Source organism: Asterias amurensis, chromosome 18 (genome assembly GCF_032118995.1).
Source record: "Asterias amurensis chromosome 18, ASM3211899v1".
Lineage (NCBI taxonomy): Eukaryota > Metazoa > Echinodermata > Asteroidea > Forcipulatida > Asteriidae > Asterias > Asterias amurensis.
In genome coordinates, this window is record NC_092665.1 from 5832270 (window position 1) to 5846940 (window position 14671).

Genomic DNA, 14671 nt, shown 5'->3' on the forward strand with positions numbered 1-14671 from the left:
TTATCGATTCACCATTATCGACTTACCAATATTGATTTACCATTGTCGTTTCAATATTATCTTTTCCCATTATCGATTCTCCATTACTGATTCACAGTTATCTTTTTACGACTATCGGTTCACCAATTATTGATCCACAAATATTATCGAATCACCATTATCGATTCACCAACATCGAATAGTGGTTATTGATTTACAAATATCGACTCACCAATATCGACTAATAATTATCGATCAACCAATTTTGATTCACCATTATCAATTCAGCATTATTGATTTCAGTAGCTCGGTTTCTATGGAATCTGGATGGGATCAGAAGCTGTTAAAGCAAAATGGTGCAATAGTCATCAATAATTGGGTTTAAATTTGGTCAGGTTTACATACCGATGAGATTTCGTCCATCATTTCTAGATCCAGCTTTAGAAGAGTCTTCAGGATACTCTGGGTCGGCAGCTTCTCTCGGTAACATTTTCATCCTTTCCCCACCCATTATAACCTGGCATAGATTAATGAAGAATTAGTATAAAAATTACCGTACCATGAAGTTGGTGGTCGGCAAGCAGCAATGACTAGCAGGTAGGGTATTCTAGGAAGCTGATCGGAAGTGCTGCTAGTAAGTTTGAAATAATCACATTTGCCAGCCTTTCATTATGTGAGCACGCTTTAAAAAAAATGCTAAAAAATGATTAACTGTTTAAATTGATTAACTGTTTAAATTGATTAACTATCGAATGCTTCCAGCTACCTGTTTCATTGCCGGTCAGTTTGTGAGATACTCTGATTCAAAAACCAAAATAACCCATGATATTGGTAAAGGTATCGAATAATCAAAAGGTACATTCAGAATAGTGAACGCAAACACAGGTTTGTGTCAATGTTGCAGATTGTACCTGTTTATCCTGTCCGAGTGTTATGAGTTGCTGAGCGATGTCACTGCAACCAATGTCAGTTTCCTTCTGCGGTATATCAGAGTCACACTCCCAGTCTCGATGGGGCGAATGTGCGTAAAGTGCGGCAGGGGTAGCGTGTGTCACACGGGCAGTGCTGACGAATGCCGTTGCCTTGCCTTTAGAAAGCACACAAAGCAACGAAAACCTAATTTATTAGCTATTATATTCGATCGATACAATTTCAAGAACACAAGATTAAAATTAATACAAAACACTTGACAACAAATCAATGAAAGTAAATCATACTTATTATACACACATTGACTGGCAATGAGGTAATTGTACGTCTACCCCCGAGAGACTTTGAGTGACCAGAAGAGGGACCTATTTCCCGAGGCTGAAGGCCAAGGGAAATAGGTCCCTCTTCTGGTCACTAACAGGCCCGAGGGGGGAATAGACGTACACTAGTTACCGAATTGTGTCGGTCTTAAAATGTGAAATAAGAACAACACGTGGAAAAGAAAGGAAGTTTTGTAGTTGCTGTTCACGGTTCAAGTCAAGAGAGGGCGCTGTAACAGGGCACTATTTTCAAAGAGCTAGTTCCCGCAAAACACATGCGCCCGATCACTAGACTAAGCTTATCCCACGAGACCGTGTTTCAGCCAACGAGAATACAGAAAAAGGCAAGAGGTGTGTTATAAAACATTATATGAATATGTTGACGTTCTTTTTAACTTACCAGACTTTTGAGCAGATATCATAACAGACTCCACATTAGCATTGAGACTAGATTTACAATCTCCTTTAATAGCAGAATCGTCTAGCCCTATCACTGCTGTCTTGGTTTTAACACCACTAAAATAAGCAGTAGCCGTACCAGCCGAGTCCGGTACTTGCCTGTCGGTATTGTACGTCTAGAGGATGAAAGAGTGCAGGAAATATTCTCAGACTAAATGCTCCGTATGTTTGACCACGTGGGGCGCACTCAATATAGTGGGTGCGTTCGTTTAGCTTCCCTGGGTCGACCCCGATCTGCCCCGGTACTTTAGAATAGCTTTGACGGGGCTCACCCGTGTTAGCGCCGCCTCCCCCCCCCCCCCCCCCCCTGCTTGTGGAGTGGGTCACTTGGGGTGACCTGAGGTGCATGCCATCACCACGAGAGGGCGAGTGTGTTCGTTCGATTAGCTCTTGTCAGGGGTTCACCCGAGTGAGCACCACGGGGTCGACCCAGGGAAGCTTATCGGGCACACCCACTATTTGTATCATATTTGGACACTGATTTCATTAGATAAACGTGCAGTGACGTAAGCATTCTGTTTCCGTGTTTTGATTGGTCCGAGGTGATTTTTGGCGTTTGTACTAGCGGTCATCTGCATATGAATCTAGGTGAAAGGTGAAGATGGACAAGGATTGACCTACGCTAGAGGCCACTCTCTAGCGTTATCATTCACGAGCCTCGAAGTGTGACGTCAGATGTTCAGGCTATAGGGATATACTAGCCTGAACATCTGACGTCACACTGCGAGGCTCGTGAATAACGCAAAAGAGTAACCTCTCGCCTCTAAGGTCAATCCCCGTCACCAATCCCCGTCAATCCCGTCCCACGATTCGTCCACTTGTTGCGCCGTTAATGTTGCTTTAGAGACGGGTTGTAATGGCTCCTTTAAAGGTTTTATTGTCCTTGGTTTATATGATTGTAATGTGGTGGCTATGTTTTCCAGTCTTTAATAACTGTTTGGGGATGAATGAATAAACCCCGTGATACAAATATGTTTGATAGCGCCCTCATTCGGTCAAAAGTACGGCGCATTTCTGTTTGAATGTCCAAATCAAAGTACAGGGCTGCGTATTGGAGGTCGTACCAATAGATGTTTCAGTCATTGTCCAGTGATTATCCAACGTCCAATTCAACCGCCAAAAACTCACCCATGGCTGGCTTAAAGTCAGCGCGAAAATAATCTGCAGTAATTATGCAAAATTACATTCCCACAATATACCTGCATTGGTGCAAAATAATTCTCTTAAAAACCCACAACCGGCAACTTTCCGCACAATAGTTAAACAATATTATTGTAATCATAAATAACATTTGTTATTACTTTACCGTGACATGACTTGGCTTGTTTCGATGCGGTACCATTATGAGAGTGTGGGCTTCGACGAGTGCAATTTGTTTGCATGATCACTGCACGATTACTAGTGATGAGTTACTCCTGCATTGCAGTTTAAAAAGTAGTAGTAAGGGCGTTTCATGTATATAAACCAGTGGGTGGATTAGTCTAGGACTAGTCTTATCTCGACTTAGGACGAGTTACTCGTCCTAACTTTGGACTACCCATACGTTTTTAATATCTCCTAGGACTAGTCCTAACTCTTTGTGAAATCGACCCCAGGCCTGCTTTAAGTGGGAGGTTTTTTAAACGGTGAAGATCTCCTGCAGTAGTTGTTTCAGTGTGTATGTTCGAGACGTAATAATTATTGTTACCTTTGACAAAGCTACACTAGGGAACTTATCCCATTCGAGGTCTGTTTCTTCCCCGTGATCTCCTTTATAACGGTTGTTATACCCATCCCATCTCCGACGAAAAACACTACGTTCTTAGCTTTATTCGTATTGAGTGTTTGCTCTCTGGTAATAGCTTTCTGCAAACTGTCACTAGCCAGGTCATTCCAGTACTTCGCACCATACAACGATTAATTTATACAAACACTACAAACACTACTCGAAGACAATCAGATAGTGTCGTCTGCTCAGAACTGAAAGATCATTGGTGGAATTTTATGGGTTTCGTGATTGAGCTTTTGCAGATGTTGAAGCTCCTTGTAAATAGGATAAATTGATCAAGAGTGCACTTAAAAAATAATTATTGACATAAAACAACTTTAATTTACTAAATAAAATATCCATTTTTTTATTATGGGGGGTATTCATTTTCATTTAATTAATCACTATGCAGATATCTAATTGGCATATAGTTCTAAACAGTATTGTTATATTAATTGCAACACCGAAATACATATACCGGGTATTTTGTTATGAGATTAAGGTGTGTTCTTTCTCGACCCTCATCTTCTGTGTTTTTCGATAAAAAATAATCGGCTGTAATATTTGTTGTGTTCGTACGTCGTTAAACTATCAATAAAAGACAATGGAACAGGGCACAATGCGTCAAAAACACGGGTTCTATTCACGTGATAACAACACGCAAAACAACAGAGCTCTCGTACAACCAGATCTCGCGTGAAACAATGTGATCACTAAGTCTGCATACATTATCATATTCAACTTTGATCCGTGAAAAGTCAAATGGAGCTCTACTCTTTTCAAGCGAGAACCACTATATGCCTACTTACTTTGTGGTAGCACATTGCCTCCTGCAGTCAGCATATAGATCCAAATTAACCATGTTAATGTTGAAATCAAAGTAACAAAATCAGAAGTAATGAAACTGAGGTCATAGTCAGTTTGAATTACAGACTTCATAACTATAGAACAGCAATAACTTATCATGTCATTCATTCTTTGGCTTTTGAACCTTGGAAACAAATTATCGGTTCTTAAACTTTAATTTCATATTTCAAATGGCCATTATCTATATCGGTACTTGTACTATATCATCAACTTCACATCTGTAATTTTTAATACCAATTAATCTACTGTGAAGTTTTACAAAAAATGGGACTCCTTCAAAGTATTGTGCCGAGGTTAACTCTGCATTTTACTAAAGTGGTAAACTATGTCGGTCAATTTTATACTTTGTGTTACTGTAACGGTTTTTCAGCATAATTGTATGAGGAGTTGTAATAAGATTTGTTTAAAAAAAAATCACATCGAAAAACTAATAGTTACGAAAGCCCTCCAGAAAAAAAAAGATGTTTAAATCTGTGACAACGGCTTGATTCGTCATAATGGGTTCACCAACGCCTCCCCTCCCATCCCTACCCCCACCCCTCCCCGCGTAACGATTGAATGTGCATAGATAATAATGAGAGAAAAAACACCCTTGTCACACGAAGTTGTGTGCTTTCAGATGCTTGATTTCGACACTTCAAAATCTAATTCTGAGGTCTCGAAATCAAATTCGTGGAAAATTACTTCTTTCTCGAAAACTACGTCTCTTCAGAGGGAGTCGTTTCTCACAGTCTTTCATACTGTCAACAGCTCCCCATTACTTGTTACCAAGTAAGGTTTTATGCTAATTTGAGTAATTAACCAATAGTGTACACTGCCTTTAAGCACATTTTGACAATTTTGAGATTTCCAAAATATGAACGAGTCCTTTATGTCAAAGAAGTTGCCCAAGATGGGGACAGAATCTCCGGGGACAGATTTCCATGAGACACCGGCCCAAGGCGGAATCCTGCCATACGTGTTTTTTAAAACAATCAAAATTACTTCAATCTCATCCAAAAGTTAATTTGATTGTTTTTGATTTTTGTGGTTTGTATTGATTGTTTCTGCTCCATTGAATATTCTTGTTTCCCAAAAACATTTGTGCGTTTCGGTGGTAGTAGACTCTGAGAAAACAAAGAATACAATTGAAACTCAGTTTAAAAATACCCTTTAAGGGCAAAGGCAGGACACATTAATAGGTAACTTTCAACCACTAGTGAGTCTTTTCACTTGGTGTATCTCAACATATTCTTAAATTAACAAACCCGTGAACAATAATTTGAGCTCAATTAGTCGTCGAAATTGCGAGAGAATAATGGGAAAATCACCCCCGTCGCACAAGTTGTGTGCTTTCAGATGCCTTCAGTTTGAGACCTTTAACAACTCGAGAAAATACTTCTTTCTCAAAAACTAGGTTTCTTCAGAGAGAGCCGTTTCTAACAATGTTTTATACTATTAACATCTCTCCATTGCTCATTACCAAGTAAGTCTTTATGCTAGCAATTCTGTTGAGTAATTACCTATGGTGTCCAGTGCTTTTAATGTTGCTCTGTTGGTGGCGCACTCTACTATAAATACATTGTCATTGCATTTCGATTTCGGAAAAAAACACACTGAGTTAGTGTTAGTAAACATATACTTCAAAAGAGTGGAAGAACGAAAGAGATCCATCTGAACAGTATATATATATTGCGTGCGCAGTTCTTTCTTTGATAATAAACTTGCACTTTAACTCACAATCATCAGAGAAATACATCAATTGAGCGGAAATAGAAGGAAACTGGCCAGGAACTTCAGGAAGCAATCACACAGTGCAACCCAGTAGGGCGGATATACATGTAAAAATACCATACCATTGAAGCATGTACAAATTGAGCTCCATTGGTAACATACAGCCTCATCCAAACCAATGATAGAGTAAGTCACTGCTTTCAATCAGTGACTTTACCACATACACAATGTAGTGTAGAGTTTTACACCATTGGTATCCATTCAACATACAGTCTCATTCGAACCAATGATAGAGTAAGTTACTGCCATAAATCAGTGACTTTAACACGGTGTTCACCCACAATTGCAACATACAGCCTCGTCCAAACCAATGGTAGAGTAAGTCACTGCTTTCAATCAGTGACTTTACTACAATCACAATGTAGTGTAGAGTTTTTCACCATTGGCATCCACTCAACATACAGTATCATTCAAACCAATGATAGAGTAAGTCACTGCCATAAATCAGTGACTTTAACACGGTATTGACCCACAATTGTAACATACAGCCTCGTCCAAACCAATGGTAGAGTAAGTCACTGCATTCAATCAGTGACTTTAACACGTATCTTTGATTGGCTACTCATCGATTGTCAATCAAACCCCGAAGTAGACTGATGAGCACTTCAATGAAAATACAGCAGTATTTAAACGCGCTCCCAGCAGCAGGGTTCATAACAACTTCGTATCTTATCGGAAGAGAGAAACTGAGAAAGCTTGTACTACAAGAACACATCGTCATCAAGGTAAGTTTTTCTCGTTATACTGTCAGACCCGGACTTTGGCTTTTAGATGCATGCGGTGCGATGAGGGTACCTCAATGGAACGCGGTTGCAGGTTTTGACCAAAAGGACCACCACTCGATACAGCTGATATTCTCATATGCAGTGGTTAGGTCTCTTCTCTCCTCAAGCTCTGCCATCTTAGTGAACTGTGGTGATACTGTGATTGTACACAGACATATGAACCCAGTTGCATCTCCCTTTGAAACCTTGCCGTAAAGCATTGCCTCAAAGGGGTTTTCCCCTCACTACTTGCAGGTGGTTTTGGACGAGGCATTTTTTTTTTACACTTATCAGTGCAATGTCTTGTTCAAAATTTGACTTCAAGTTCTTTTCCACTGGATTGACATAAACCGCGCTTGACGTTCTGCTCGTTAAAAACATATTGTAGAACGGTAAACAATATATGAGATTGCATCGTTCGACGTGACCATTGCATTATTTTTAAGAAGTGTTACCTTAATAAAGATACTGATAGTCTTTAGGGAATCCGAGGGGGCAAAGGTCAACCGAGGCAAGGGGAAGCTGTCGCTTGCGGCAAAGGTTCACAAATTCTTTAATCGCCACGATTCATGCGACAGTTGTTCTGTATTACCATAGTGATAGGTTACTCTTGTTTTGAGGCATTCTGTAGTCATATTGCAAGAATGTTACAACACTATAGGCAACATTTACACTCAGTTAAAACATTTAAAAATATGTCAAAAATGTAAACTAAAATGATGGTACGTTTTTAGCAGGACTGTTGTTGTGCGTTCACACGAGTCATTTACATTTTAGGAAATGTGCTAAGTCTTTGTAACCATTTCGTTTTAAACGGTTCTGTAGTTGTGATTGAGTCGGTCGGCTAATACATCGCCTGCAGTTTGTTAGAAGCACCGTTATTGTCATGATTTAAGGGCAATTACATTAAATGCTCCATGCTTTCTGTGAGATTTCGGAGCTACTTTTTGCATTAGTTCTTTACCTTGTTCAAAACTTAGAATTTGCCATACTTTGTTTTCGAAACCATTGTATTTTCGCTGGGTTTCGCATTCGTTTTCAATTGCGTGAAACGGCATTTCAAAAACATTAACATTTTTTTTTACTTTACGGGAGTTGTAAAATTGCTCACAAATGCCAATAATTTATTGCCTGCATAGCTGCGCTGAAACCACAACTTTTTAAAACGAGTTCAGCTCAAAATTAAAGTCTTGTCAACGAATTATTCATAAGTATTATCTCGACCACCGTATTCCAGTTTGTTTGGGTCTAAACAATCATCGGCCTTGTGCTAACTGGCTCACACTATGACGAATATAATAGGGGTACGGCAAGCAACATTGAGCTGCGAATTGCAGTTTTTGAACTTGCCGCCAATCATCGTGTGTTGCCGTCACTTATTTCTGACGAACCCGCTAGCGACCGCAGACGGCCGAAATTATCAGTCGCGACCGTCAGCAAATTTGTGACGGCAAAGAAATTCATTGTGATTGAGTTCAGATTTCGTTGGAGAACGCAACCCTCATTTCCTTGACGAAGACGATCGCATTTATCAGTCGCATGACGTTTCCATGCCGCGAAATTCCGCGTCTAGTCGTTTTGAGTTTGTCACAATTTCGATCGTAGTCTGTCTGATGAGAGGATGGCCAGACTATTGAACTTAGTGATCACGCCAAACTCGACTATTTATACGACCCACACACAGAGGTTTGATTTCGGCAAATGAGTCGGCTGGCTTACATAGTAGCGACAGACGCGACTATTTTTGTGCAGCCGTCTGCGGTCGCTAGCAAATTCGTCAGCGACAACTGACGGCAACACACGATGAATGGCGGCAAACTGAAAATTACGATTCGCACCTTTTTAGCTTGCGTACCCCCTATTCGTTTTCCAGTTCAACTTTATTCTAAAATTGTTAGGTGTTCGGGCAAACAGCCCGGAACACCTCTTATTTTTGTTCGTTTTTTTTTTTTTCTTTTTAGGTGCTCGGGCCAACAGCCCGAAACACCTCTTATTTTTGTTCGTTTTTTTTTTTTTTTTCTTTATACTTCTTCTTCTTCTTCTTCTTCTTAAGCGTCCCTTGTCCGCTAACAAAGGCGCCTTTTCAAAACTCGTATGAACTTGAAACTTCACACATAGTTAGCGATTTATTAGGAGAAGAAACCGTGTGAGTTACGTCATGATGACGTCATCAATTCTTGAGTTATGAATTTTCCAAAGTTTATTAATTCAAAAAATCATAACTTTTGATCTACATGAGGGATTCTTACAATCGAAACATCATCTGAAACGTCATTGAAAACTCCGTAAACGCCCCACAGACATGACCCCATTTTGATGTTGCCTTCCGGCTCAAAAGAGAGGTTGAAAATTTCAAAATTCACGTCTAAAGAACAACGTAAATCCCCATTGGTATGTGCATAAACATTGCACGTAGGCATACACACAACGTGTAGTGTATTAGCGGTGCAGCAGAGCACGCTCCAGTGATCATCCATTCTGCTTATTAGCGGCGATTGTCCGCTAAAAAAACCACACTTTCCAAGCACATATAAAGTTGAAACTTCACACAAAGTTAGATATGTATAAGGAAAAGAAACCGTTTGAGTTATGTCACGATGACGTCATCAATTCTTGAGTTATGAATTTTCAAAGTTTATTATTTCAAAAAATCATAACTTTTGATCTACATGATGGGTTGTTACAATCGACACATCATCGGAAAGTTCGTTAAAAACTCCGTAAATGCCTCGCAGACGTGATCCCATTTTGAGCTCGTCTTCTGGTTCAAAATCGAGTTTGAAAAGTCACAATTTCTTGTATAAAGAACTACGAAATTTCCCCATTGGTTGTGCGTAACACTTGTGGCGTACACGTGTAGTGTATTAGGCATAATTTATTTGGTGGCATGCTGCCAAGTTTGTTGTACTCTGTGCCATAGTGTGATATGCATAGAGCTATATAGCTATGCAGAACGCTGCGAAAACGATTTCATTTCAATCTTCAGCGTCAAATTGTTCAAATGTTACCCTTCTGATGGCTTAGTGGTCAATGTGATATTGAAGACGAAGTTTCGCTGAGATGGCCACCTACTTCAGTGATTCATGGGACTTTTAATTATGTGAGAAAACAACAGTACAAAATGACGAACATTGGTCATGTTTTGGTTAAACACCGAGAAAAATAGAGACGTTACATCGATCGACCACTCCCCCCGGGTGAAGGGCGTTTTGGGCCCACGGAATTCACGTCAGTATTACGATATCTATTACTTCTTGAACTTAGCATAATCATCAATTGTTTTGATTATTTGTTAAAACAACTATCCAAGTTATTTTGAGTTAAATATTTTGAAGAAAAAAAATCTCTGAAATAACATAAGCCCTTTCAAACTTTCTCTAGTAGGAAAGGACGTTACGTAAACTAATCTATTTCTACCTCCATGCACAGACATGGATGTTACAATACAAAACATTCAAAGAAAACAGAATGGTTAAAGCATAAGGCCCATGCAATTAGGAGTGGTCTTGCTAAAATAAACTGCCGGATTAAACAAAACTTTAGTACAAACAAATCAATAAAACAATCCAGATTTTCATCTTCTTCTTCTCTTCGTCCCTTGTCCTCGAACAAAAGCACACTTCCCAAACTCGTATGAACTTGAAACTTCGCACATAGTTAGATATGCATTAGGAGTGGAATAATGTGTTAGTTAGGTCATGATGACGTCATCCATTATTGAGTAATAAAAATTCAAATTGTTATTTCAAAAAATCATTATTTTTGATCCACGTTTTTTTTTTACTTCTTTTTTAAAATATTATCAATAGAGCGCGAAAAAGCTTCATGAAGAATAGTCTTCGTTCAAGACGGTTAAAACATACATGCCCGTTACAGTCTTTTCTTCAGTCGTCAGTCAATATTTCCTAAGTTCATATTTCCTAAACTACATAAGCTATTTTGACAATCTGTAAATCATATGAAAGGGCTTTACGTACTTGACGGAAATGGATATGTTGGTGAACTTTCGTTGACCTTTTGGCCTGTTTAAACGGGAAGTGACTGTGAAATGATTTGGAAGGGCGTGGTTTATTGTCTTTTAGGTCGAAATAAACATCCTTTGGCAAAGGTCTGGTTTAAAACAAATATTACCGATGACGTCACCAAACGTACACTTTTACTAGATGACGTAATCACGTGGTTTTGACAGTTTTTGTAATTTGAATCATTTATTACAAATCTTGAGAACAAAGCAAGGTGTAATATTTCTTTTTTAATCCAGGCTTTTACTCCCGGAAACCGAACACCTTGAGTTTGTTCACAAACTCTCAATCTCTAGTTGTTTTTTTTAACATTTGTAAAACAATATTTGAAACATTGCTGAAACATTGCTGAAACATTGTATGAGCAAAACTTACGGAAACTCAAGAGTGCTGTTTTAGCTGCAGCCGCACATTTTTTTTTAAAGTCAGTTCTATTGTCTGAGTGGCTCCAAGTGACACCACATGATCGTCGCGTAACGTTTTGTGTATCATTATGTATGGGTCGGAACTGTGATGTCTAAAATTAACCTTTCAATACTACCAACTTGTTATTCGTTTGTAAAGTCAACCTCCATAATTTTGTTTTTATTTCAGGCAGCAAAACCTAGCAAATAAAATGGTTTGTATTGCCAAATGTTGTGTAAAATGGCGAGCGCATTTTAAACTATTCTTTTTAAAGTTTATCTTTAAGTAGAATAAGTATTAATCAACCAATTTCCAGGTCCTGAGATGGACTGTTTCAAAACGGCCCATTTCGCTGCTCAAACTACAACATACCTGCCATCATTCGCACACATAGAGGAGCAATCCGATTATTGAAGTGATGAACTCTGAGAACCAATTATGAAGCACCTTATCAGGGTTTGCAAGGTGCTACGGCACATACAGCAGCCACAGCCAATAACACCGGGGCGAACCCCTTCTCTGTTAGATAAGTGCACTGTGATCGTTTACATGCGTTACACAACATATGAGACCAACGGTTTTTCGTTCTATCCGAAGAACGAAGCAAAAATACCACAACAAATTGGACAACGACTCAAAGCTAAACTTCTTAATAGTCTAATATATTGGAAAAGGTGATTTCAAAATACAACTAACAACCACTTCAATAACCGATTTAGTTCAACAAACTTACAATGATTCAGTTAATCAATTAATGTACAGTTTGATTCAATATGATACCTTACGGGCGAATTCATAATAAAAAGGGAGGATCAACTGACAAATGATAAACCCTACCAGCTAAGAAAACAAAATTGCTATAAATGTTGTAATTGGTTGTTTTCCGTCTATGTTTCAACTTACAGATGAAGATTACTATAGCAGTGGCCATTGTTTTCGTTTTTATGCAAGTTCAGTTTTTGGTGGCTACAGCAGCAGTTTCACCTGATCCGGGACTGACGTGTAACTCCTGCTGCCAGGGCCCAGCCGGTATTCCAGGAATCCCTGGATCTAATGGGAACCATGGTCAAGGGCTTGTAGGTCAGAGAGGTGATGCTGGCTCTCCTGGTGAGGTAGGTCAACCCGGGGTTAAAGGAGACAAGGGGTCAGATGGACTGGTTGGTGGGCCAGGCGCTAAAGGGGAACATGGACTGAAGGGAGAGCAAGGAGTCGGTCTACCAGGGAAACAAGGACCTCAAGGTCTGCCTGGGATGAATGGTTTGAAGGGGGAGAGAGGTGAACCTGGACAAGCTGGACAGACTGGTGAAACAGGTGAATGTAGTATGCGACGGTCCGCTTTCACTGCAGTGAGGAATACCAGCTTCAACCCTCCATCCAACTATGATCCTCTGCCCTTTGAAGAGTTATTGTTTTCAGAGGAAGGGACTGATTTCAAGTTGAATAACGGCACGTTTACGTGTAACGTGCCTGGGGTATACGTATTGATGTTCTCAGTCCGGAAATCAAATAGTGGGCCTTACCTATATGTCCAGCTGAGGAAGAACGGTAACATCATTGTAATAGGGGGTGTACACGCTGCAGGTCATCAGCAAGTGAGCAACAGTGCATTGATTCCCCTGCACTATGGAGATCAAGTTCACTTAGCTGTACGCGGTCATGTATATAGTAACTCTCATCATTACACGTCTTTTACTGGATTCCTGTTGTACGAAATCTAAATCAAACATAAAAACACACGAAACGTTTTAATGTTTTAGACAACGCTTTATAAAAAGGGCGATTATATAGTGTTCCAAAATATAATAATCACTAGTTAATTGTGTTAAGATGGGGCAGTTTGTTTAGATGATGTTTTAATGCATGTAGGACAATTAATTTGATAAAATACGTTATGTTTTAAAACGTGATTTTGCAAACGTGTTTATTGTGACGAAAACATTTTTTTCACGTGTAATAACAGTGCTCTAAATATCAGTTTACCATTCTTTTCTTGTTTTTATAGTTATAACACTTTTGGGAAAATTGGTTATGTTCAATGTCAATTTCCAAGGGTGCTTTAATAAGTACTTGATGACTACTTTTAATCATTTCTTTTCCCGAAAAAAAGTTAAACATTGAAATTACTAAAAATAAAACACAAAAAACTGGATAGTTTAGTAAGTAGTAAAGAAAAGCAAAGCAATTCACCTTCCTTGATACAGACCGAGACAGCAAAAAACATAATTCATGATGGCCACCTGTTTCGCCGGTCATTTTGTATTTCCAAATATTAAATTGGTGACTACAGCTGCACCCTGTTGAAGCAACAACATAATAAAAACCGGTAACAGTTGTCTTCTATTGATACATTTGTTAATACTTATGAATTTAAACTAATGATAACTTGTGATCAAAAGGATACAGCGTTGTCAAGTTACCGGAAGATATTTGTATTGTGCCGTATTTCCCCGAACACGTCTCGATATAGTGAAGTATATAACTCGTCCTCGTAGTGTTGCGTTTGTTTGTTTTTACATGAGAGAGCACTTGTTTTTTATAATGCAGATGAAATGTTTCGGTATTCGTTTTGACCAAACCAATCTTGCTATAAAAAGGTGTACTAACAAAACACACCATCATTTTGATCGTAACTTAATCTTTCGGAATACGAACTAGTTACACAATATTGCATTTCATCTTGATCCCCCTTACTACAGAAAAGTGTCGCTGACAGTAAAACTAAAGACAGTGGACACTATTGTTAATTTTCAAAGACTAGTCTTCTTACTTGGTGAATCTCCACATATCTGCCTAAAATAACAAACCTGTGAAAATTTGAGCTCAACCGGGCGTCGAAGTTGCGAGATAATAATAACAGAAAAGACACCCTTTTCACTCGAGGTTGTGTGCTTTCACATGCTTGATTTCGAGACCTCAAATTCTAGACTTGAGGTCTCGAAATCTAATTCGTGGAAAATTGCTTCTTTCTCGACAACTACGTCACTTCAGAGGGAGCCGTTTCTCACAATGTTTTATACTATCGACCTCTCCCCATTACTCGTTACCAATTGAGGTTTTATGCTGATAATTATTTTGAGTAATTACCAATAGTGTCCACTGCCTTAAACATTAACATTACAGGCCGTCAAAAACACAATATTGATTTTTGAATTAACATTAGCATACATAACATATTAATTGATACATATATTTATACAAAGGATTGTTATCTAAATAAACTAGTATCCATTGTACCAGAAGTTAAGATCTATGTCATAGTTTTATAAACGGTCAGATGTCACTTGAATGTTTTAAAAACATTGAAGGAATGAACATTGACGCCGTATCAGTTGATTGTTTTGGTTTTTGTGTTTTGAGTATTTTAATATATGTTAAACTACAATTCTTGGTTAATACAATTTACAG

At 38.8% G+C, this 14671-nt stretch overlaps 2 protein-coding genes across 2 annotated transcripts; one reads left to right on the forward strand and one right to left on the reverse strand.

The window, feature by feature from the left end:
- Positions 1–376: 376 nt before the first annotated feature.
- On the reverse strand, positions 377–3030 carry LOC139950947 (intestinal-type alkaline phosphatase 1-like). The gene is made up of 4 exons (XM_071949781.1): positions 2995–3030; positions 1630–1804; positions 891–1066; positions 377–496 (listed from the first exon to the last, which is right to left on the reverse strand). The coding sequence occupies exons 1-4, from the start codon at positions 3028–3030 to the stop codon at positions 377–379; spliced, it is 507 nt and encodes a 168-aa protein (XP_071805882.1).
- Positions 3031–12171: 9141 nt separating this feature from the next.
- LOC139951050 (uncharacterized) lies at positions 12172–13781 on the forward strand. Its single transcript, XM_071949868.1, has one exon. It carries the CDS (start codon positions 12172–12174, stop codon positions 12982–12984), a length of 813 nt encoding a protein of 270 aa, XP_071805969.1. The 3' UTR covers positions 12985–13781.
- The last annotated feature ends 890 nt before the right edge of the window (positions 13782–14671 follow it).

Bases quoted from the DNA above. Each gene is read 5' to 3' on its own strand.
- LOC139950947 (XM_071949781.1), bottom strand. From the start codon at position 3,030: ATGGTACCGCATCGAAACAAGCCAAGTCATGTCACG. The intron at 1,067-1,629 runs GTAAGTTAAAAA...TGCTTTCTAAAG, and splicing joins GATATCTGCTCAAAAGTCTG to GCAAGGCAACGGCATTCGTC. The intron at 497-890 runs GTACAATCTGCA...AATCTATGCCAG, and splicing joins CACTCGGACAGGATAAACAG to GTTATAATGGGTGGGGAAAG.
- LOC139951050 (XM_071949868.1), top strand. From the start codon at position 12,172: ATGAAGATTACTATAGCAGTGGCCATTGTTTTCGTTTTTATGCAAGTT.